Genomic DNA, 24,913 nt, shown 5'->3' with positions numbered 1-24,913 from the left:
TCCTCACTCACCCTGTTCTTTAATTCTCGCCAATAGCTTATCCAGAGCTACCATTTTACCACTGTTACTGACAATGTGTTCATCTGTTGTATAAGGTGGGCCAGGCTCTGCTCCATCAAACAGATAAGGATGATTACAACACTTTCGGAGCTGCATCAGAATATTTAAGAGTCGCATCTTGTCCATCTTGCCAGAAGAGTTTAAAACATCAATATCTTTCATCAGAATTTTTGTATACCTAAAATATGAAACTATAATTAATCAATTTCAAGAACACAATGCCATTAAGAAATGTCCCACTAGCAGTAATGGCTGGATTCCTATTAAGTACGAATAAAGTAGATAAAGGCAGATTTGAATTGAGTGCTAGAGGTATCAGTCAGTGGAAGAATGCATGACTAATACGCACAGTGCCCTGGGTTCAATCACAAAAACAAACAAACAAACAAAACAAATCTTTTTGATTTGAAAGAAAATATGATCTGAAACAATACCAACCAACCAGAGCTCCCAGGGTCTAAACCACCAGCCTGGGAGCACATAGGGAGGGACCCATGGCTCCAGCTGTATATGTAGGGGAGGATGGCCTTGTTGGCATAGGTGGGAGAGGAGATCCTTGGTCCTGTGAAGGCTGGATGCCCCAGTGTGGGAGAATTTGAGGGTGGGGAGGTGTGAGTGAGTGGGTGGGGGTACATCTTCATAGAAGCAGGAGGAGGGGTATGGGACAGGGGTGTGGGGGAAGGAAATGGGGAAACAGGATAACATCTGAAATGTAAATAAATAAAATATCTAATAAAAAAGAAAGAAAGAAAAGAAACTAAAGATTTGAATATTTTGCTTTGTATGTTACTTACTTTTTTTATGTTGCTGATGTTAGTAGAAACTGCCATCAGCAACCAATTGTTCCAGCACCTACATCTGATAATTATTCACAAACTACAATACTTGCTGAAAGTTAACAGCTAACTTTTACCTGTTTGAGCTATACTCATATTTGAGCTAAGTGCAATCTCATTTTCCTTTTTTTTTTTTTTTTATAATTTATCTACGGAGGACCGTGAGACTCAAGATGAGGTTACTTTATACAGGGTGTTTTCATTTTCCTTTTTAAACCGAACACATTAATTTTCTAATACAATAGTTAAACAACATAACTTACCATTTAAGTAAATTATCATAGCTGAACAATCAACAAATGTGATTTTTAACTAATTCTTATATATAAATAAATGTTACTGGATATAAAATTGCTCACCATTCTCGTTGCATTTTACTCAGTCCCAAGTAAATCTTTATTTCCTTCTTAGGAGGCAGACTCTTCTCTACATCAGTTTTTATACGGCGTAACAAAAATGGTTTTAAAACCTAAAAAGCAATGTTTATTATAAAAGCATATAAGGCATTTATGATTTCAAATTGTATGTTTCACTAATACTACCGTTTTAACAGTTAAAACTTTCATCCTGATGTATGATCTAACAAACACCAGCAATAACAAAAAGCAGCAGCTGCCTAATTTCTCAGTAAATAACCACCAAATCATGACCCCTTAAAGAATGAGAATGGAGGCCGGGATAATGTTCATAAAAGAGAGTGAATATTCATCAAGACTCTGGGTTCAATTCTCAGATCCTCTAGAAATGAAGGAGGAAAAATAAACACCCATGACTTGACAGGAGAAAAAGACTTAACACAAGATTATTGGCTACTGAATAATCATGGAAGGAGGCTTGCTTTACATACTGCTTTTAATACAAGGGTTTTTGACGTGGGGAAAATAGGGCATTAGAGTTTCAGTTTAAATTCCTTCAAAATAAACAAAATTTTGTCATTTAAAATAATTAAATAAACAAATAAGGAGAAAAAAATCAATGTCAAAAAGACAGTTTAAATATTGTTTAAAAACACAATGGATGGAGATAAAAGGGGTTATTAGTGTATACCTGAAAGAGAAATTTTGTGTCCCTCATAGAGTACCTAGCAGCAATGTGCCATATACTGCACCACTAATATAATAGGCAGAAGTTAATCCTTATAATAAATCATTGAAATGAAAGTAATTATTACTTTTTTCAACTTTCTCTGACTTATTTACTATTTCGAGTCTTTTTCTTTAATTATTACCGTTTTGCCTGCATGTATGTTTGTGAAACATGTGTGTACCTAGTGCCCCTGGAGGCCAGAAGAGAGTACTATATCCCCTGGAACTAGAGTTATGAATAGTTGTGAGCTACCATATACATGCCAGGAATCGAGTCTCAGTCTCCTCTACACAAGAGCAACAACCCTCTTAAACTGTCGAATTGCCTCTCCAGCTCTGAATATGTTTATTTTTTTTATTGTGTTTTTGGTTGGTGGTTGATTGGTTGGTTGGTTGGTTTAGTTTTGGTTTGGGTTTTGGTTTTGGTTTATTATTCACTTTGTAGACCAAGTTAGCCTCAAACTCACAGATTCATGAGTGATTGGATTAAATGTGTGCACTACCACATCTAGCTAAACATGATTATTTCAATTTCAGTAAATTCACTGAAGTCACTATACTAATAAGTACAAGCAAATTTAAAGACTCAGACTTTTATTTTTTCCAAATTTACTTCTTCATTCATCTAAAAATATTCCATTAAGAATATTAACATATTTTGCATTGAAAAGAATAATAGCTACTTTCAAGGCTGCTAGAGAAATTTGTAGTAGTTCATATATAGGTTATTTATGATAGATATGTAATAAACTGTAGCCATTATTATTAGAAATTTGTAAGAGATAATAAGACTGTTGGTTTCTGGCTTGAGCATCTTAAACTGATCTAAAAGTTTATTAAGCAAGCTGCCTTTAAGACTTAGAGGCAAAAACACTCTTAAGGCAGTAGAAAGTTAAAGATTAATCCCATTGGAAACAGAGTCCAAGATCTCTATAAGATGCTCAAAATAGCAAGATACATATAATCCTACATATAATATAATGTCTCATAGTATGTATGTGTGTATATATATATATTAAATTTAATTTATAAATCCAGCACAGAAATATGGTCAATAATAATAATAAAATAGAACAAATATGTTATAATACAACATAAATATAAATTATACAAATATATTTTCTGTCAACAGCAGGGAGTATTTTGTATTAAGGACAATGATGATGGCATTTAGTACATAGAGATTAATCATTGTTTTTATTTCTATAATTTTCTATATTTTGGGCTATGATTAATCATGGATAACTGGAATGATGGAAAGCAAAGTGTAGAAAAAGAGAGGTACTATATAGATTTTACAAGATGCTTATGAGAAGTGAACTTGAGTTAGAAGTATATAGGCTAAGGTAGGGAAAATCATGACAGTGGATCTCCAGAGAAACCAAGAAATAGTTTCTAATAATCACTAACTCGTGCATTACTGCTCGTATAGCCTGAATTTAGCACCTGAAAAGTCATTGAAAACTACGTGAATAGGTTTCATTCATATGAAGTGGAGAGCCATCAGTGATTAGTAGGTTTATGAGTAAATAGTAAGTTAAATAGTGAAGATGTAGAGGTAAACTACTCTTTCAAGAAGGCTAGCTGTCATGAAAAGAAAATCACAGTTAAGGACCCAAAGTTGAGGAAGCAATGGTAGATAGGTAAATGGATGGATGGATGGATGGATGGATGGATGGATGGATGGATGGATGGATCAATAGGAGGAAAGTGCTTGTGCATACAGTTAAGCACTGGAGAACCCAGGAAAATTAAATTCACAGGCATCCTTCAAAGGAAAAGGATGTTTAGCAGACCATCCTCTTGGAATGTTGGGAATGGACATAGTTTACAACCTGCTAATCCTTTGCTGTCTGATAAGCCAAGGTCTGCTCATATCTTGCAGTATTTATGTTTTACTATCCCAGCCCCTTTCCTCCTAAAACATTGAGCACTGCTTCTAGGCCATAAAATTCATCCTTGTGAGAGATGTCATTTGTAGTTTGTAACAGTCTTCTGTTTTATCTTAGGGGCAGGCCAAATCCTGATTCCCACGGGATTATGGTTACCTCAGTCATTTCCCACAGACCCTCATCTTAAGCATAGCTCTAAGTCTAAAGAAATCATCTGAGACATGAAACCACATGGACTTTGTAAAGAGCTTCAGTGTAAACATGTCTTAAGCTTTTTTCTATTCATGAGGCTTAGTGAATCATTAACAGAAAAATTGTTTTTCCAAAATTGTGCTATGCTTAAATATGGCAAAAAATAAACAAGGTAATGTTAGAGTCCAAGTTGTAAGGCAGAAACTTATTCTCAAGGAAGCTACCTGAGCACATTTATGTGCTGAGAGAAATGAGACAATATAGAGGGAAGAATAAAAATTGTAGCTAGTTATAGGACTAAACCATGGGATGAAGTCCTTAAGGAAACAAGAAATGATGAGATTCAGAGCTTGCATGGAAGAACTTGCCATTGAGCAGAGGAAACATAATGCTTCCTCTCAGGCAGCTGACTAACCAAAATGTACAAAGTTCAGAAGACAGGACCACATGAATGAATTTCTACATAATGACTTCTATTTTGTCATTCAGAAGAAAATAGTGCTATGTACTGAGCATGGTGGAGGGCAAGAGATACCTGACATAGAAGTCTTGAGGCTGGGCAATACCTAAATCAGCTGATAGAAGAAAAAAGAACAAAGACTATAACTATAGAAGATCATGTTGAAGGAGACAGACAATACCATGAGATTCCAGCTTATCCTAGAGAACACAAAATCATAGTTGTTCCCACGAGGAGAGCTGTAGAATTGTCTTAGTATCAAGCAGTCTCAGTACAAAGAAGATCTCTATACTCATACAGGGAAACAGTATTATATTATTCCAGTTTGGAGTTGTCAGGGCAGGTGTAGCAGAAGAACAAGGGTGCAAAAAGGCTTGACAGTAGGAGCAAAAGAGTGATCCAAGTACGGAAAATATTGTTTCAGATTGAAGCAGGGCTCTGGGGACTGGAAATCTCTGCCATGTTACAAAAGAAATTTGAATGAGTAAATGTAGGTATATTTATTAAAGATTGAAAAATGTAGACCAATAAATATGAGGGCATCACCTGTTGGTTAATAGATGATGGAGAAGACAGTGGGTGAGAGATGGAACCAAGAGACCTCTGTTGGTTCTGAAACAGAGGTTTACACATACAGTGGAGGAGCAATAGCTCAGAAAGATTACTTAGCAACAAGGAGAATACCGATACTATTTGGAGAACTTGTGAGGTATGAGAGTGAAGAGCCTCCACAGAGTTATAGAGACCAAAAGAAAATGTTATTCTGGAGAGGTCAAGGATATAATGGCTTTGTTCAACATAGGGTTATTACGAAGGCTATATGGGAGAGGTAATAAGGCTGAGGCAAGCAGGAAGCCCAGAATTTCAGATTCTATGGATGTTTGTTTTCTTGCTCAACTATATTCCATTAAATTGTTGACATTTATGACCACTATTACTTACTGCGTGGAGTCTTTCCACAAGCTTTTGATCACCAAGGCAATTTTTAGTGTCAAACCAAGAATCAAAGTCCTGTGGAGGGGTGAAAATTCTATAGTAAGGTCATAAGATTTTTAAAAATAAACTTGGCATTCTTTGCATTCATATACAACCAGTATACAAATAATCCACTTTAAAAGTACTTTTTAAACACTTTATTGTGATAGAATGTTTTACTTTTATAATAGGTGAGAATACTGCAACCATTGACAAAAATTTAATGGCAATGTAAAGTAACACCGTCACCTTACAAATTATTAGGTTTTACTATATCACATAATGTTATATCCAGTTAAGAAAAATAGGCTATAAAAATCAAGCCTTAAAATCCCTAAATCATTCCATTTGATTTGCTGATCTCACAAAACTATGCTGATAATGAAAAATATAAATTTCTCAAATTTAATGAAAAGGTTGAACACACCACTTTGAACTGCATCTCTCTTACCACTGTGGTAACAATACAATACACACAAAATAACAGACAGAATAATCAGAAGAAGAGAAACATACTATGTCCCAAAATATGCTTGAGAAAACCAAAATACTCAAATGAAGAATCGCAAATAGAAAAAGTATAAAATTTAACCTGTTTGTATACTTCAAAAACAGATGTCTCAGGCCAGCAAGATGGCTCTCAGGGTCAACATAATAACATGAGTTCAATTCCCCAGAACACACATAAAGATGCAAGGAGAGAACTGACTAGATCGAGTTTTCCTCTGATCTTCACACACTCACACATATACAAACAACAATAACAATAAAGGAGAGAGAAGGGGAAAGATGGAGGGAGGGAGGCATGGAGGGAGGAAAGGAGAGAGTATAGATGGTTCTGACTATTAGGAATATATATTAAGATGTATGGCTTCGAGCTGGGATTGGAGATCAATAGTAAAGCGTTAGCTAAGCATCCCGGGTTCAATTCTGAGTACCACTGCCCCCCCCAAAAAAAATACTTTGTTTTAAACTTACATCTGCAGAATTAAAGACATCCGGCAATAAAAAGTTAAGTAATGCCCAGAGCTCATGCAAGTTATTCTGCAAAGGTGTCCCAGTTAGAAGTAAGCGATTAGTTGACTTGAACTCGCGAACAATCTCTGAAAGCTAAAATGAAAAGTAGAAGTTATATATGCATGGTTCTAGTTCTAGGAATGCTCAACATTCAGTCATATATTTCATTCAAATTAATTTCCTATGGAAAACTATCCTACTTCAGTTGGCATTGCCATAACAAAGCACAACCAAACAGTAATATCCTAGACATGTCCACACCTGAAAAAATACAAATCATATTTATATCTGAGATTCCCTCCCCCATAATGAAATTTTTCAGTTTCTCTATTTTGGGTTTCAGAAAATCAAGTTTCTTCCATTGGATCCAAGCTATCATTTTATATAACAACACCTTCTCCCCACCAACCAGCTTTGTGTACATGCATAGCTAAGCTCCAATTCTGGCCTTTGCACAATTATTTATTTATTATTTATTTAGCAACAGGATTGAGTTCATATTCTTTGATACTTTGTATTAAGATTTCAAGTTTTACGACCACGAAAAATGACAAAAACATAAAATCAGTAATTTTAGAAAAAAATCCTATTTTTATAATGTTCTTAATGAAGCGATTATTCTTTAACATTTGTCCTCTTATCAAGTATTAGTTCCAATGTGAAATTAGCATGCTCCATCTGGTGGTTTTGCTCCAGTTCTGGCTCTGTTTCTCTCCCAAAGTAGCCCAGTGATCCAAAGAGAGGTTCATCATTACAAGTGAAGTTTTTCCTACTGTTTATGAAGTTGAATGGCAACAAACAATTTATATTTTTCAATAATGATACCAGACTCTAATTCACACAAATCAGAAAACTCCCTTTTCTAATCCATAGGAATACATACACTTTAGGTAAGTAGCTCCTCAACAACAACAAAAATAAGTCAAAGCAAATGATATTTGAACATCAAATATTCTCAGCGATATTAAAATAATGTAGCATGACAGAGTTAGGCTGCAACAGGAAAGATTCCAAATAAATATCTAATTTCCACTAAAGCCAGTGCTCAACTTTTATTGGTTCCATATTGAATAATTTAGCCTTTATGAGCACTTTAAAAAGTCATTGTCATTCACATTCTGTGAATAAAAGCACAATCTTCTGGTACTTATTTTTTTATTTTAAACACAGAAAAGTGTACAGACAAGCCTACTACTACTACTACAACGTTACTGAAAACTTACCTTAGATTTTTCATTTTTTATTCTGTGAGCTTCATCAATGACTAAGTATCTCCAGTGAAACTTCTTAAACACAGACTTTTCCTTAATCACCATCTCATAAGAAGTCACACAAACATCCCACTCTCCTGGCATCATTTCGTCGCGAATAAAAGCTGCCTAATACAAAATAAAGCTTGTATATTAGATTATGTTGACAAGGTAATTACCAAAAAAAACTGTTGGGAGAATATTAAGAGCTATATGGGACATCATAGACCACTTTGTCTAGTTCATTTGAGAGATACGAAAGTCCTTCACAAAAAGGCTCAAAGATAATTTTGTAGGCAATAGTCTGGCTGTGCTGAGAATATATTTATCAACAAAACAAAATCTCACCTTACATGAATCAGAGCACTTTAGGTCATGAGAGGCCCAAAAGAACATGGAACAACATAGCTGAACACCTTAGTGTCACAAAGATCCAAGCACTAACATAATCTCATTTAACAAGCATAAAATATTTAGCACATAGTAACATTTCCCGCCTTTGGAGACATCTTATATATTCCTCCATTTCCCAGCAGAAAATAATTATGTATTTTGGTAAGGAGTCCCAGAAGCTCCTTAATATTTTTGAAGTACTTAATGTTATTATAAGCCTACGGATGTGGCTTCATAAAGGGAAGCTTCTCCGTGTAGTAAAGGAAGCTATTAAAAACAGAGAGACTATTTACAACTATTTTTAAATCTTCACAGGCAGTGGCCAACATGGTAGCCAACTTGACTGAAAGCATTTTTAACTGGTATGAACTTCATTCCAGATGTTATGGGCCAAAATAAAACCACAAAATTTTAAAGAAGAAAAATCTATGTGAAAGGGAACTTCTTGGTACTATAATTTCAGAGTTGTGGTGCATAAACAAACATCAGTGGGTCATTACAAAGTCTCTACTTCATAATTTATAAACATGCACCAAATGCATTGATTCATTCAACAAGATTTATAAGTATTCAGTATGTATTAAAAGATTTCCTAGAGCTGGAGAGATGGCTCACTGGTGAAGAGCACTGACTGCTCTTCCAAACGTCCTGAGTTCAATTCTCAGCAACCACATGGTGGCCCACATCCATCTCTAATGAGATCTGATGCCTTCTTCTGATGTGTCTGAAGACAGCAACAGTGTACTCATACACAAAATAAATAAGTTAATTTTTAAAAAAAAAGATTTCCTAGACTAACACAGAAAAATACCTCTGTAGCCACCTCAGTTATAAACTGAGAAACTATCACATTTTAAATAAAAGGCAATTAAAATTTGAGAAAATTGTTTTAGCGGTGGAGAGGACTGGATACCAGTCTCATTGACTCCTGATACCTACCACCTTATCCTTGTTTCACTGAGTGAAAGATTCTGCCTCATGCTTCCTCAAAAATCTCATGGAATTGAGATTTGTTTTTCAATTAACTTAACTCTCTTTTAGAATTTATGAAACTATTGACTAGATTTAGGGTTAAGCATCTTGATAAAATATTGAAAACCACATGACCCAAAGGCTCTTAAAATTGTGCACATTGAAACACACTCATAACTGTACAATCAATAGTGATATGGGAATTAAGACCATATCTGTTTTCATGTCCACTAGATACAGATTTCTCTGTAATAGATAAAGAAAAACAATACTGCAACAAATTGCGACATGACTTTATTTCAACTAGGATCAAGAGAATCTCTTTTTATATAGACAGGATCAAGAATATCACTAATAACGTCACAACTAAAATGTCTTTTATAGTCATTGAATTTTTCATTGTTAAATACTGCCTCATAAAGTATTTATTAAAAGCCAGAAATAATGGAAGGGTCAACAAATCTACCCCATGATACCAAGATTCAAATGGGTCTACAAATGATCATCTAGAATTTTAGATACATCAACATGAATAGTACTATATTAAATAGTAGCAATGGCCAGAACAGAATTTTAAGTGACCAATTTGCTATGGAAAAATAGTAGGCTTCAGGAAGAATCAACCTTGTGATTCTAAATTTATGAATTCAGTATTTCAATATTTAAATTATTTATAAGTTAAATTTAAATAAATCTAAGTAATTTTTCTTCAAGCAAAATGATAATGATAAAATTACATAATTCATTATGGGACTATTCCACTGAGAGTATCTCTTGATAATTCATCTATCTAAATATGTAAAGTAGTATAAACTTTTATTTTAAACTCTGTTCTCTAAAGGCAAAATACAGACAAATTTCAATAATACTCTTTCTAAGCAAATTATTCTTTTTGTGGTTTTGCATAATTTATTACTTTTTGATTGATTCTACAATCCTAAAATAATTATAGCCTACTAACTGGACAAATAGCTAATCTAAATACCTCTTCCTCCCTGGCCAAAATCCAAATTTCTAGTATTATCTGAGAATATATATACGCATGTTCCAGGCCTTGCATAAATACAAAATGGTGAGGTTCTCTGCTGTCACATAAGATTTCTATGTATGGACAAGTGTGTAAAGCCAAAACTTTAAATAGCAAAACTTAAGTCGTTCCAATTTCCACACTTCTGTCTCCTAAGTAGCACAAATGATAAGGTGACTAATAGTCCATACTGAAAAGTAAACATAATTCTTAAATGTGGGAAGTAAATAAGTTAGTATAGGGACAATACAGCAGAGCCAAGCTGGGAGTCAGTGCATCTGAAGTATCACTTAGTAGAAGTAGTAGTCATAGCTGACTTAAATGTGTTTAACAGGAACATTATGCAACTGCAGTCCAGAAATATAATATCCTTGACAGTCTTTTTTAAAGTTGTTTTTCACTTACTCTCACATCTTTGTCTCCAACGAAACAAATAACACGGAGAGACGGAACCCATCGTTTAAATTCATTCATCCAGTTATGTAAAGTAGACTTTGGAACTAAAACCATGTGGGGTCCAGGAATGTTTCTGTAGTGTTTCAGGTAACCAAGCAAAGCAATGGTTTGTAAAGTCTTCCCAAGACCCTATATTTATCAGCACAGGGGAAAAGACATGTAAATACACTTTTTTAAAAAATGAAACAATTTGTTAGAAATAACATTACAAAAAAAAAATTCTGGCCAATTATCTTGCATTAGGGATTAGGTTTCTAGCAATGAAAATGAGAAGGGATTTTTTTTTTTAAAGAAGAAAAGCACAAAACCATTTAAATTCATTGTTTGTTGTGAGTGGAAAAGAAAAGAACCAAAAACTCGCAGTCAATATATTGCTTAATAAATCACTTTTCCATTTAGGACATGCTGACTCTGTGGAGGAACACACAAACTGATCCGTAATCTTTTCTAGTAGGTGCAAACCTAGGAATTTCAGGATGCATGTTTCACAAAAATAGACTTCTTTCTTAAGCCTGTTGAGATAGTGACCTTTCTTTCCTATTGCCCTCAACATTATTCCAGCCCAGGCATTAAATATTCAGACTGTGCCGTTCAAGAGACTCATGACTGTCACTGACACCCCACACTCTTAAAGACCTTAGGAACCAGAAAGTCACAGAGCACAGCAAAGTGAAAAGACCTTAGAGATCACTAGCTCAGTGCGCTTTTTAAAAGCAATATATCAAACACCCATGAGCCTGGCGCCTAACCCGTGGGAACGGGAACTGTGCAGTATGCTGTTCAGTCTTTAAAAATATGAGTCAGCACTTTAACATAAGAGTTAGGGTGTGGCTCAGTGGAGACCACATGTTTAGTATGAAGCCCTGGGTTTGATCCCAGCCTCCAGAGTAAAAGTAAACACTAAATAATTAAGCAGCTTTTGCTTAATCTCTAAGCAGAGCATAAAATTTCCCTCTATGAATCTAAGCTAAGTACCACTTTTATGGGCTATATCTTATCTGATAAGTCACTTAGGATGGATTGTTATGGACAAGATCTACCAAAACCTTAAAATGTTTAAGAAACTGATTCTACTTCCAGGAATTCTATGATAACAACATGAGAGGCACAGAGAAACTAACAATAAAATTGTCATAGTAGCACTATTAGACTGCATGGCTAACAATCCAAATGGGCAACGACAGGCGAGGAGTGGAAGGAATCAGTCGAACCTCCTTAACACTATTAGACAGTAAAACATGACTTTCACAAAATGTTAGAGACATATGAAAAATACATATGAATGTGAAAAGGTCAGGATTCCAAATTATACAAACCGCATGATCTCAATTATACATCTTAAAAAAAAAAAAAAAAGTTGTTCCTGTCTGAAAGAACTGCAGGGACAAAAATGAAGAGCCTGAGGGAAACGAGGTCCAGTGACAGGTCCAAATTGGGATCCAGCTCGGAGCCTCCAAGACCTGACACTATTACTGAGGCTGTGGTGTGCTTACAAACAGGAGCCTAGCATGACTGCCCTCCAAAAGACCCAACAAGCAGCTGAGCCAAATGCAAATACTTACACCCAACCAATGGACAGAAGCTGGTGACCCCTGTGGTTGAATTATGGAAAAGCTGGAAGAAGCTAAGGAGGAGGGCGACCCTGTAGGAGGACCAGCAGTCTCAATTAATCTGGACTCCTGAGAACTCTCAGACACTGAGCCACCAACCAGGCAGCATACACCAGCTGATATGAGGCCCCCAACACATATACAGCAGAGAACTGCAGAGTCTGGGTTCAGTCAGAGAAGATTCGCCTAACCCTCAGGAGACTGGAAGCCCCAGGGAACAGGGAGGTCTGGTGAGTGGAGGGTGGGGGGAGGGGACATCCTCGTGGAGACATCCTAGTGGAGACTTGGAGAGGAAGTGTGGTATGTGGAACAGTCAGAGGGTAGACCAGGAGGGGGATAAAATCTGCACTGTAAAAATAGATTAAATAAAATGTAAAATAAAAGATTTAAATAAAGAGAAAAATGTCAAAAAAAAAACCATAGCAAAATGTCAACTGTGGTTATTTCTCAATGGCAGAATTGCTATTTAATTACTATTACTTAATTTCTATTTTTTTTCTAAATTGCATATATTGTCTAAAATGTTTTCCTCTCCTCTAGTACTTAAAACAAGTTGAACATGATGGTATATATCTGTAATCTCAGCTTGAAGGAAAGCTAAAGCAAAAGAATCAAGTTTAAAGCTTGAGCAATATAATGGGACCTTATTTCAAAACAAAACATATAAAAGGGACTGGTGTGTAGCATGGTGATCAATCACTTGTCTAGCACACATGCGGCCTTAGTTTTAAGCTCCAGTACTGGAAAGGAAAAGGGGAAAGACAATAAAAGGTAAGACAGAATTAAAACTTACACAGCATCAGCAGATTCTTGAAGGATCTTTAGACCATTTGTCTTAGACAAGTTGTAGCCTACAAGTTCTTGGGGTAAATAATACTTGTCCTTCTGGTGACAGATAAACCAAGGCCCTCCTGGTATGAGCAGAATATGGCCCTCAACAGAATAATGAAAATATAAGGAGCTACAAGTCCTTGCTTTAAGATAAAATGCTCGACCATACACCTAACAACTGCTCATCCAAAGATGAGTCCGTATGGGATAGACTATACTAGATGTCATAAGATGCATTTCATTATTTGCCTTTCTGGATAATAGTGATTGAAAATATGGCTCCCAAGTCTCATAGATATTATATTATTGGGTTAAACAGATATATAAGTCCCTCTCTTAAGTTTAATTTTATGAATTTTGTCTTAACATACAAATCTGGGCCTTCATATAATCCCCTGATCTACTCAATTAGCATCTTACATGACCTTACTTTTCTTCAGTTATTTTACATGCATGTCCTTTATTCATTAGCTTATCAGAAGACTGCGACTTGGCACTCTACTGTTACAGAGGCTCAACACTGAAGCTGAACATGTGGCTATGCCTATAATCTCAACACTCAGAAGGCTAAGGCAAGAGGGTTGAAATCTATCATCTGTGGTCATAGTGGCGAATTATCCCGGACAACTCAGTCTACATTCATTTATGTATGAAATTGTTCATTCATTCACTTACTTATTTTGGTTTATATATCCCACCTCATCCCCAAGAAGATTCCAGCTTAGCTGTTATAAAAACATGGAACATAAATTAATGGTAAAACAGAAATGAAAAGTTATCAAGGAAAATTAGACTAGAAAATAAACCTATAAGGAGAGGAGAGGAGAAGAAAAAGAAAGAAAAAGAAAGAAAAAGAAAGAAAAAGGGAAGGGAAGGGAAGGGAAGGAAAGGGAAGGGCAAACCTTTGGCATTGCACTTTTCTCTGGGCTTCTTGGAAGCCCACATTCAAAAAAATAGCAAAATTAGGTGTTGTACCACTTCAGGAAGTCTCCATATGATCTTTGAGCCATGCAAAAGGTTATATTCTACATGTTATTTGAACAGTTGTAGACAACAAACATTCTTTTGCAGGCTGAGTGCTGCAAACACATGGTACTCATATAGGCAGGCAAGCCACTCACACTCATAAAGTAAATAAATCTAAAAAGTAAATTATTTTGCCACTAAATAAAGCTTTTGGGCATAGGGCTTGAAGAAAGTTCAACACAGGTAATTTAAATTTACACTGAAAACTTGTAGTAACTCAGAACATCCTTTGAATACCAGTGCCTTACCATTTCATCAGCTAAAATACCATTGACTCCATTTTCATACAAAGAGATCAACCAGTTTAGTCCTCGGATCTGATAATCTCTCAGGGGTCCTCCTTTCACGTCTGAAAACAGAAAGGAAGAACCTCTCAGACTTTTACTAGTATACTCAAGGAAATTTTGTTTTCTCCCACTGCAAAAGTAACCATGGGTGTGATAAAGTACTCACAGGAAGGTGAGACCTCAAATCTAACACACACATTCGATGTTTTCCTACTCTCTGACAGAAGTTCCTCATCTTCCTCTTGTTCTGTGCGCCTGTGGCGATAACTAGGTGAAAAGACAAAAACAAAAACTTTCACATTCACAACCAACACTAAGACACCAAGTTAGATTTGCAAATGTCTTTTATTAAAAAAAAATGCGTTATTTAGTGTCTAGCAAAGAATGTGGTAGAAGCAGTCTATGTTGTTTTGTTTTATTTTTTAACTAATTAAGTTCTGGTAAGGAAAAAACAAAGATCATTATCTCCAAAACATATTTACATTGCCAATAATCATATTATTCATAGAAAGTTATACTGAGCAAATGAAATGCCAAGGGGGGAGGTAAAAAAAAAAGGAAAGAAAGAAAGAAGACTGCATACTCTCCAACAGAAATCAAGCTCTGCTTGTCATCTTTCTTTACTCGAGGACGAGCCAGTTTCATGTTGAGAGGAGATGTTGGAGACTTCTGTGCTGAAGGTTGAATGAAATGTGCAAAAAGTTCCGTCTGCTTCAGTAAAAATTCAAATCTCTTCGCTCTGTCTGCTTTCTAATTTACAAACAAGAGAGAAGGGTAAAGATTTGCTTTTTATGTTCATTCAAAGTTATTTATCAAACATTTATATTCTGCTTCATTTATTCAATATCCTTGGTGCTTTTAACATACTAATCTACAGAATTCCCTTTGAAATCCATGAGGTGGTCACTAGGGTCGTACCCATTTTACAGATGATAAAATGGAGGCACAGAATGGGCAAGGAATGTTCCCAAGCTTCCCCAGATTGTAAGTGACCAAATTTTAAAATGCTATTTCAAGTAGTTTGAACAGAAGAAAAGTGGCCTGACAGATTTTTTAAATGTTCCCCAAAGAAGTATATCCTTGGGATTGGAAGTGTACTGCAGTATTGCCAAGGCCCAGAGTTCAATTCCCAGTACCCAGTACGACAAAAAGATCAAAAAGTCAAAATTAGAAAATTAATCCTCTTTCTAAACATGATCTTCTTTTTTTCTAATTAAAACATTGCATCAACTATGTATGTCCTAAACATAGAAACACATATATACTGGAATCAGGCATGGTGGCACACAACTTTAATCTTAGCATTTGAAAGGCAGAGGCAAGACAATCTCTGCAAGTCCAAAACCAGCCTGGTCCACAGAGCAAGTTTCAGTAAGGCCAAGACTACAAAGAGAGACCTTATCTCAAAAACAATTATAAATAAATGAATAAAATACACATAAGTTATATTACATACTCCAAAGTTTGAGAATTACCAAACTGCATTTAGAAATAACAGAAATCGAGGCATAGAGTAACAGCTGCTCTTGGAAATATTTTCAATGTCATGGTACTATAATGTAATGACATTTCTTTCTTTGAATTATGTCAACCTAGAACTTTATATTTTATGCTACTAGTATTTAAGGTTTCTACACAAGGAGACAAAATTTAGAGAAAAATATTGGCACACATATATGTGAAGTAGTTCATATATACTAAGTATTTCCAGACTTAATGCTGATGTGTAGTCTAAAATTTAAATAAGTACTGAAGTATTACATATAATGTAAATTATCAAAATAAATGGATTGTTTTATTTTATGTTTAGATACCTATTTTGTTTTCTAATAAAAGAGAGAAAGGGTGTGGATTTAGATGGGAAGTGAGGTAAGGAGAATCTGAATTGTTAGAGGAAAGGAAAATATAATCAGAATATAGTAAAAAAAAATTCTGTTTTCTATATAAGAAAAATAGAACAAAATAAAAATAAACTGGTTCACAACAAAACCTTAAAAGATCAACAGTTTACTTCATCCTAAATAAAGGAAGAAATAAAGATTTTCTTTTTTATTTATAGTCACTCTCTGACCATTCAGCAGGAATGCTTGATTACTGGTGAAAAATTAATTACATCAGAAACTTATAGGACAATTCATTAGCACAGATACAATACTTAGAAAAGTACATCCCGATTACAAGGTGGAAGGAGGCCAAAACTTCCCCAATTCATGTTATCCTCTCTGGAATGCTGTTTTTAGAACTGTTAAAACATTAGATGTCCTTAGATGTGGTCTTAAACATTAAGGCACAGACTTCTGTAAAAATAGCCACCAGCAACTAAAATACATATTTCCTAGCTATTTAGTTTCAAAACTACAAAAATACTCCTTCTGGATGGAAAATCAGTTTCAACTCCCTATTCAGTCCTCAGTGTCTGAAAATTAAACAAGTCACAAAAGCAATATATGGGACTTAATTAAGATTACACTAGTTAACTAGGTAATACTTTCATGCATTGGGTTAATAAACCTGAATATGCCTCTAACGGTATATTACCATACTACACATTCCATTAATGTATAGCATTCATTTATATATAATTTAAGAAGGAGAAATGCTGAACTGGTATTGTGACTGCATTTCCCTCAGAGTACAAAGCCACACTAATACTGCCACCCACCGATCCCTTTACTACTGAGTGTACAAAATTTCTTTACCTTAGTATTGGGTAAAGAACACTGAGAAAAAATGAGACATGCATTCTCTTCCCAACTATTCCACATAGTTTCTGTGATCTTTAATTTTCTCCTTTAAATAAGATTACTTTATTCAATAAAATATAATTGTTGACTGAGGAGAAGGTTCCGTGGGTAAAGTGCTTATCACAAAGGTATAACGTCCTGAGTTCAACTCCCTAACACCCACATAAAAATCTAAGTACAGTCGCATATACCTGTATTCCCAGCATCGACAAAGAGGAAATGTGTAGATCTCTAGAGCTCACTGGCCATCCAGCCTTATCAAATCTGTGAGCTCTTGGTTAAGGTAGTGAAAAAAAATTTAAGGTAGAGAGTGATTAAGGAAGACCTTATCCAAACTCTTCCTCAGGGTAAATCAGAGGACCCCAGGATCAAAAAATAAGGTGAGCAGTGACTGAGAAAGAAACCTGACAGACAGACAGACACACACACACACACTCACATACACACATGCGCGTGCACACACGCACACACACACACTCAAGCACAGACATACACAGACACACACACACACAGGCATGCACACACACACACATACAGTCAAGCACAGACATACACAGACACACACACAGAGAAAATTGGTTGTGACAATTTCATAATTAAATTACATTTGTACTCTGAAATCAGATTATGCATCATAAACAGACAAGTCTTTTTCATCTTTGAAACATCTATAAAAATTAGCTATAAGCAATATATGGTAGTATACACTAATAATCACAAACAAACAAACAAAGAGAAACATGCTGTTTCCCACCTTACCAAGGGTATATTTACCATTTTCTCTTCATATTCTGAGTCCATTTCCTTTTCAGATTTGGAAGCTTTAGCAGCGAGTTTGAGTTGAAATTGAGAAGTGATTTTCTAGAATTTAAGAGGAAATAAATATCAGCCAATTGCAAAGCAAGGTCTTTAAGCTGGTAGATGTTCTCCCTTGAAGGAAGACAAAATAATTAAATAACTTGATAAATAAATCACTGAGGGCCACATATTGTAGCAACAATGAAAGTTATGAGGCAAGCCTTATGATTAATCCAGTTCTGTGTACCTGAGATCCAATAAAAATAAAATATCAGAGACATGGCATGAATTAGAATAAAAACCAAAAATAAAACACTGGGCCTTTTCATCTATTTTTTAATTAAAGCAGAAGAAATGTATAACCATAAAATAAGAGACTTAGAAATCCTGAACAGGCTAATGTTCAACCACAAACCAAAGAATTCAAGAAATGTAAATAATAACTCTCCCAAACAGTTCTTTATGTGCTGGAAACAAGCCAGACTTTCAGAATAAAAGACTCTCGCTTCTGTTCCTAAAATGACACTTTTAAACTTTGTTTTCCTAGACTAATTAAAGCATGTATATTTTTATACAGTGTGACACGATCTCATACACTTAAAATAACCCAATAATACAGCTTCAAACTGGTCACTTTATTTCCTCTGCAAAGAAAACTATTCTGGCAATTCGTGTTACAAGAATATTTTATAGGAGGGATTCATCAAAGCTATTCTCTGTTGCCTGTTGATACTTTTAAAGTTGTAGTTTAGTGAACGCTAACATTGATTAGTAACTTGAGAAGTCTAAAACAACCTGGAAGTACAGGGTTGATATCTTATGTATCCCACATTTTGTAAAAAAAAAAACAAGTTTATTGATTTAAATATCAGGACAGATGTAGAGTAAATAGCCTTCTGTAGGAGAAATCAATAGATAAAATAACAAAGTAATCACCTATCCATCCAAATCAATACCAAGAATATTTGAGATTGGACAGAGACTTTGCAGAAATTAAAACAAAAACAGAAATGAGGTCACATTCATCACAACTTTTGTCAATGTGTTGTTCAAATCTTCCAGAATAAGTCAGCATTAGAATAGAACCTTAAGCAAGAAAAAGAATGCTTCCACTAATTAATGACTGTGTTCCAACATTTGCTAAACATTTTATTTTGAAGAAATTCAAACAAAAATTATGGAGCTTGACCATGGTAAGAGTCCTACTTGGAGCACTAATCACATAACAATTATGTTAACTTACAGCCTCTCATATGTCATGATCAAACTCCATGAGATGTCTTGAATGGAATTTCCCAGAATTCCATTGTATTGGAATAGAAACTGAGAAAGACACTTCAAGATCATACTTGCAACATGTCACATACGGTGTAAATTGTAGTATGTGCCTTTAATACCAGCACTTTGGGAGGTAGAAGCAAGTGGATCTATGTGAACTCGAGGACATAGAGTTCCAGGATAGCAAAAGCTACATAGACAGATCCTGTCTTAAAAGAAAACAAAAAATGTTGCATATAGTACAAGTCTCATTTTCAAAGAAACTGAATCTTAGATATCAAAATTCACATTTTTAAATTAAAAGATCAGTGAAGTGGAGTTATCAAGTTTTAAAACAGTAACAGTTACTTCACCGTGTGTGTGTGTGTGTGTGTGTGTGTGTGTGTGTGTGTGTGAAGAAAACTTCAATTTCAGAGAATTACATCTGAGAAAAACATGTGATCATTATTTCTGTACTTAAAAATCTAATCACACACTAATTGAATCCCTCATCTTGAGCAGTACTATTAAAAGCAACAGGTAACCACTTTATTGACACTACTCTCCCCCAACAAATTCCTTAGGTTTTTGTTTTTTTGTTTTTTTGTTTTTTTAAAAAAAGCTGGGTGGTGGTGGCGCACACCTTTAATCCCAGCACTTGGGAGGCAGAGGCAGAGGCAGGCGGATTTCTGAGTTCGAGGCCAGCCTGGTCTACAGAGTGAGTGCCAGGACAGTCAGGACTACACAGAGAAACCCTGTCTCGAAAAAAAAACAATAAATAAATAAATAAATAAATAAATAAATAAATATTTTTTTAAAAAACTACCTTTTCCACTTTCTCATTTCTATTTGAATATGTGTTCCAAAATACATTTCTCATACAAGAAAAGATAAAGGGTCAATAAGATTTTTCGAATGGGATACTTGTGGATTTTACCATCTTGCAGTCTTTAATGTATTTAATTTTTTGACCATTTCATAAATGTGCATAACAGATTTGGTCATTTTCACATCTCTTCTCTTATTCTCCCCCCCACTTCTGGTGAGCTCTTCTTTATCGAAGTTAATGCAAACCCTACTTTCCTGTCCATTTTTATGTGCAGATCTTATAGTATTGATGCCAGGAGAATGTAGCACAAGATCATCAAAAACTTTGGTCTTAAAGACCACGACATTGGTGTTTTAACTCCTGCAAAATACTACCTATTTCTACATTCCTCAGTAATCCAACTGTCACTTAAACAAATAAATTCAAGAACTAGAAGGTAAGTAGGAAACATTCCTGTGTAGGGTAAGCATCACAATCAGTTCACTGATAGCTCATCTACTTGATTGAGCATGAAAGCATTCTTTATTCAGAAGTGTGTTTACCCTTATTTCCACCCAATTCCACCTCATTTGATAGTCTAGTTTTGCACGCCCCAAGAAATGAAAGCAGTAGCAAATGACACAGTAAAGACCACCAAAACAAGGTTTATCCTGGACACCAGGAATAGATGACAGAACTCCAAAGCTAAAATGGTTCTTCTTGCATAGTAGCATCCTTTATCCTTGGGGTTGGGCATCACTGGTATTTTCATTGTTTTATGGTAGATAAATATCTTCTGATGAAAGTAGATGAGGTCTTTAAAAGTTGTAAGTGAATAGCTGGCTAGCGAAGAGACAGAAAGAATTATTAGAAACAAGTAATTAGAAGTTATTATTACTAACAAAGAGTCTGAGAAATGGTTATTTAGTTGAGGGAAAACAGCATGCTTAATGTCTGGTGGCTTTGTAACCCTGTCAGAGTACACTAACCTATGACTATGAGGAAAGGATAAATGTGAACCCCTTACAGATCCAAGGTAGTACAAAATATTTTAAATGATTCATTTATATGCATTTCTATACATCTGTGTGGTTGTATGCACATGTGACTGTGATGGTCCCATGCACCAAGTGTGGAGGAACAGGAGAGAGCATCAAGTGTCTTATATCATTTCCACTTATTCCTTGAAGCAGAGTCTCTCCCTCAACCAAGAGCTGCCTTTTCTTCACTAGGCTTGCAGCCACCAAGCCCCAGCAATTGTCCTATCCTATCTCTGTCACCCTCAAAGATGAGGTCTTCAGGTGTGTGCAGACATGCTATTATATGGTTGGTAGAACCCAAATTCTAGTTTTCATGATTATAAATCAAGGGCTCTTAACCCTTTCTCCTATTCCATCCTAAACTTAGCTTTTAAAGACAACTGAAAACTAAATTAATAAAAAAAAAGATTGATCAAAATAAGAATCTTTAGAAATCCAGGAAATGCAGTTTCTATCCTAAGTGGATAAATGAAGTTCCTTCATAATAGCATACAGAGTTCATGACCATACAGCAATACACGTCATGCTTATTACATATATTATTATTGATCCCCAGTCTTTTCAAAATGGAAATCCAAAAACTTAAGCAATTTCAAAATTCAACATTGACTACCATGTGAAGAAGAAATAATTGACATTTACATTTGCCTAATCCAGAGAATAAAAGGCACTAGATGCATTTTTTTTAATTTCTTAACCAAATACTTGGTATTCGGCCCAGCTTTAATGATTAGTCCTGTCTTAATGATCTAAGTACCACACACATCTTATAACCAGTGGTTTCCATGATTTTCACTTAGCACTTTTTGTTTAATCAATCTTGCAACAGCAAACTACATGACTTAACTAAGGGATTTAGTATCGTTCTTCTAATTCAAGGCAAAAGGTGTTAATTTCCCCCCAAAAGCTATTCATTTAGTCATATACCATTGTATAATGTTTTATACAAAGCCACTTGAGATTCCTAAAGCATAATTTCAATTACCCACCATTTTTTAAATCATCGTGTATATTGTTAAATGGGGAAAAATCCACCTATAAACGATCTGTTCTGCAATTTTTATTATACATCAAAACTTCTTATGTTCCACCTTATTCTTTAATATCAATTTTTCAAAGCATTGTATAGTTTTACTTATATATTCATGGGAGATAATACCTACTTCCTGAATTTGTCTGTAATAGGTGTGACAGTGGTCCTCTCTCATGTGTTCATCCCTACAGAGTAGGACTTTACAACGTTTAAAATAAAATGTGTCCAGGAATGAATGGTGCCCCACTAGGCGAGGGAAGTGAAAGGCTGGAAGGCCAAAGGCCAGATAAGGGGATCATCTGGATGTCCTGGAGTGAAACACTATACCATCAGGGGCGGGGCAGGAGAGGGAGAGGGTGCAAAGGTTGGACATTTTCCTAAGACAGCATGGTTCCTCGGTGTGAGGGTTGTAAGATAAGGCTCAGAGAGGATATTTTCTTGACATAACACCCGCTCCTCACCATGAGGCAGGGATCAAAGGAACATGAGAGATTTTTTTTTTCTGTAATCCCGAATACAGACACTGCCAATCACAGCAAGCATTATCTCCCAACCATCCTCCCCACCACCACCACCAGCACCTTGAAATTTAAATTACAAAAATAAGCTCCAGCCAAATCCCCTTCAGCGCGATGGTGGGACTGAAGGGCCCAGATTTCCCAGGCAGAGGCCGACGGGAAGAAGGGGGTAGAAGAGCGAGCAAGGAGAGGGAGAGGCGGAGGCATTTTCCTGCACTGTCCCATCCCCCACAAGGTTCCCCCAGTTCCCGGAAGGTAGAGGGGGGCCATGGATAAGAGAGACTTCGGGGCTCAGGATCGGGACACCCCGCCACCGGGCCGCGCCCCCGCCCTGCCCCGCCCCCGCTCAGCAGGCGGCCAGCAGGAAAGGGGGAAGGGAGGGAATGCTAGATGGTTCTGCCGCCCTACTGCCCCCATCCCTGCGGTGATCTTGGTACCTGTCGGCGCCAAAAGGTCAGGGTTTGGGCCCCTGCGAGGGGCCAGGCACAGGATGTGTCCAGCACACACAGAGCGCGCGCACACACCCCTTTCCTATTTACCTCCTTCTCGCCCTTCTCAGAAGCCGCGGTGGCTTCGGCGGCAGCAGCCGCTCCCTCCTCTTTAAAGGTGGACGGCCCGGGCTGCTCATCCTCCACGACCACGATTGTGGCTCTGGCATCCGAGGCTGCCACGGTGGCTGCCTCTGTGGCCGTGTCCGGCTCCATGGCGTTGGAGCGGGAAAGACGAGGTGGGACGAGGAAGGGGAGATGGGAGGTTCCTGGGCGACGGCGGTGGCTGCGCTGGAAAGAGCTTGCTAGAGCAGGGGTAGGGAATACTAGCTTCCAACCCTTTCGCTCGCCCCCCACCTTCTTTAAATAACCCTCAACCCTGCCCCACTTCCGTCCACCCACCCTACGTCATGGCCTCCCCCCATCACCCTCCCCCTCCGCCCCCCCTCACCAATCGCGAGACTCCCCCTCCCCATCCAGAGCCTAGGCTGGTCCCACACGACCAACTGTTGCCTGACTGTGGGGTGCACTCAGGGGTGGAGAACGAAACCCACAGCTCATGGCCCCTTAAAAATTCTACTTCTCCATATGCCCCCAACAGTGAGCGTGAGTTTCCCTGACAGATGTGTGCAGAAGAAATTCTCTTTCCCTTCAATCTGTTCTACCTATTCTGCACCTCTGTACCTTGGGGCGCTCTCCCCTTCTTGTACAAAGAACTCTTCTGCTTATGAGTGCACTACAGGTCTTTCTCAGCATAGTGTTTCTTTGGAAAGTCCACAGTCCCTCTAAGGACTGCTCTTTCCCGGGTTTCAGAAATGATTAGATCGATGGTTAACAGTCACCTTCGGAGACTCTGCTGAAAGAGAACTTGAATTACTTCTGGTAGAAGGCAAAACCTGACTCATACAAGCATTTTGCTTTGCTTTCTGATTTTCTCTGATGGCCAAAACACAGGAGTCCCTCTTTTGACTGCACCCCTGAATTTTAAAAATCAAGGGGGACAATGTCAAAGTCTTCCCAAAGAAACCTAAGGCAACTTGTGGTAGGTTTCCTAATGTTGGTCATTGGATTGAACAGGTATGATTTTTTTTTCGTTTCTGTTCTGTTCACATCTTTCTATTAATCAATGATCGCTGAATGTATTTTGTAAAAGGTGTGAGTATGTATAAACACATCTATTAATTATTGCTTCTTTGTCGCCTCATCATTTATCAACAATGGAAAAACTGATATCTTAGACTTTAAATTTCAATTATTAGAAATGACAGACAACATAACATGTAAGAAACAGTATACCAAACAATAACAAAGCATACTGTTTCCAAAATGAAGCAAATGTTTTCAGAAGTAGCTGTGGTTCCGTTAACTTCCATCAACACACCTTCCTAAACAACCCATCTAAAATAAGGTGTGGTTTGTGCAGATAGTACCATAGCAGTCAGATGACCCCAAATATTATTAGAATGGCTGAGAGATTCTGTCCCTACACTAGTCTCTCTCTCTCTCTCTCTCTCTCTCTCTCTCTCTCTCTCTCTCTCTCTCTCTCTGTCTGTCTGTCTGTCTTTCTCCTCCCTCCTTCCCTCCCTACCCTTTCCCCACTCTCTTTTTTCCCTACTTCCCTCTCTTTCCCCCTCTTCCTCCTCTTTTTTAAGGTAGGGTCTTGCTCTTTTCAGTAGCTCTGCCTCAGCTTTTCAAACCCTAGAATTACAGGCGTAAGCAAATATGCTCCATTCTATGGTTACATTTTAAACACAGAAAAAGAGGTGAACAAGAAGCTGGTGACTGAAGGAGTGTGCCAAAGAGAGAGAAGAACCTGATGATAATATCTTCTCATTTTACCTTCATTATTTGTGGATCC

At 36.6% G+C, this 24,913-nt stretch overlaps 1 protein-coding gene across 2 annotated transcripts in view; it reads right to left on the bottom strand.

Moving 5' to 3' along the window:
* Smarca1 (SWI/SNF related, matrix associated, actin dependent regulator of chromatin, subfamily a, member 1) overlaps positions 1-23,271 on the bottom strand; it is a 73,999-nt gene extending 50,728 nt beyond the window's left edge. Inside the window, exons 1-11 of one of the 2 annotated variants that reach the window (XM_028761197.1) lie at positions 23,107-23,271; positions 17,873-17,974; positions 14,953-15,119; positions 14,536-14,636; positions 14,331-14,431; positions 10,565-10,744; positions 7,741-7,896; positions 6,479-6,610; positions 5,468-5,536; positions 1,256-1,365; positions 12-238 (exon numbers count right to left, since the gene is read on the bottom strand). In XM_028761197.1, the coding sequence (XP_028617030.1) occupies positions 12-238; positions 1,256-1,365; positions 5,468-5,536; positions 6,479-6,610; positions 7,741-7,896; positions 10,565-10,744; positions 14,331-14,431; positions 14,536-14,636; positions 14,953-15,119; positions 17,873-17,974; positions 23,107-23,271 (1,510 nt within the window). The remainder of the gene's footprint in view (positions 1-11; positions 239-1,255; positions 1,366-5,467; positions 5,537-6,478; positions 6,611-7,740; positions 7,897-10,564; positions 10,745-14,330; positions 14,432-14,535; positions 14,637-14,952; positions 15,120-17,872; positions 17,975-23,106) is intronic. The other variant, XM_028761726.1, reaches the window with a different exon arrangement.
* Between the last annotated feature and the right edge of the window lie 1,642 nt (positions 23,272-24,913).

Source organism: Grammomys surdaster, unplaced genomic scaffold (genome assembly GCF_004785775.1).
Source record: "Grammomys surdaster isolate TR1022 unplaced genomic scaffold, NIH_TR_1.0 60, whole genome shotgun sequence".
NCBI classification, from domain to species: Eukaryota; Metazoa; Chordata; class Mammalia; order Rodentia; family Muridae; genus Grammomys; species Grammomys surdaster.
This window is presented reverse-complemented; position numbering and strand designations above follow the sequence as displayed.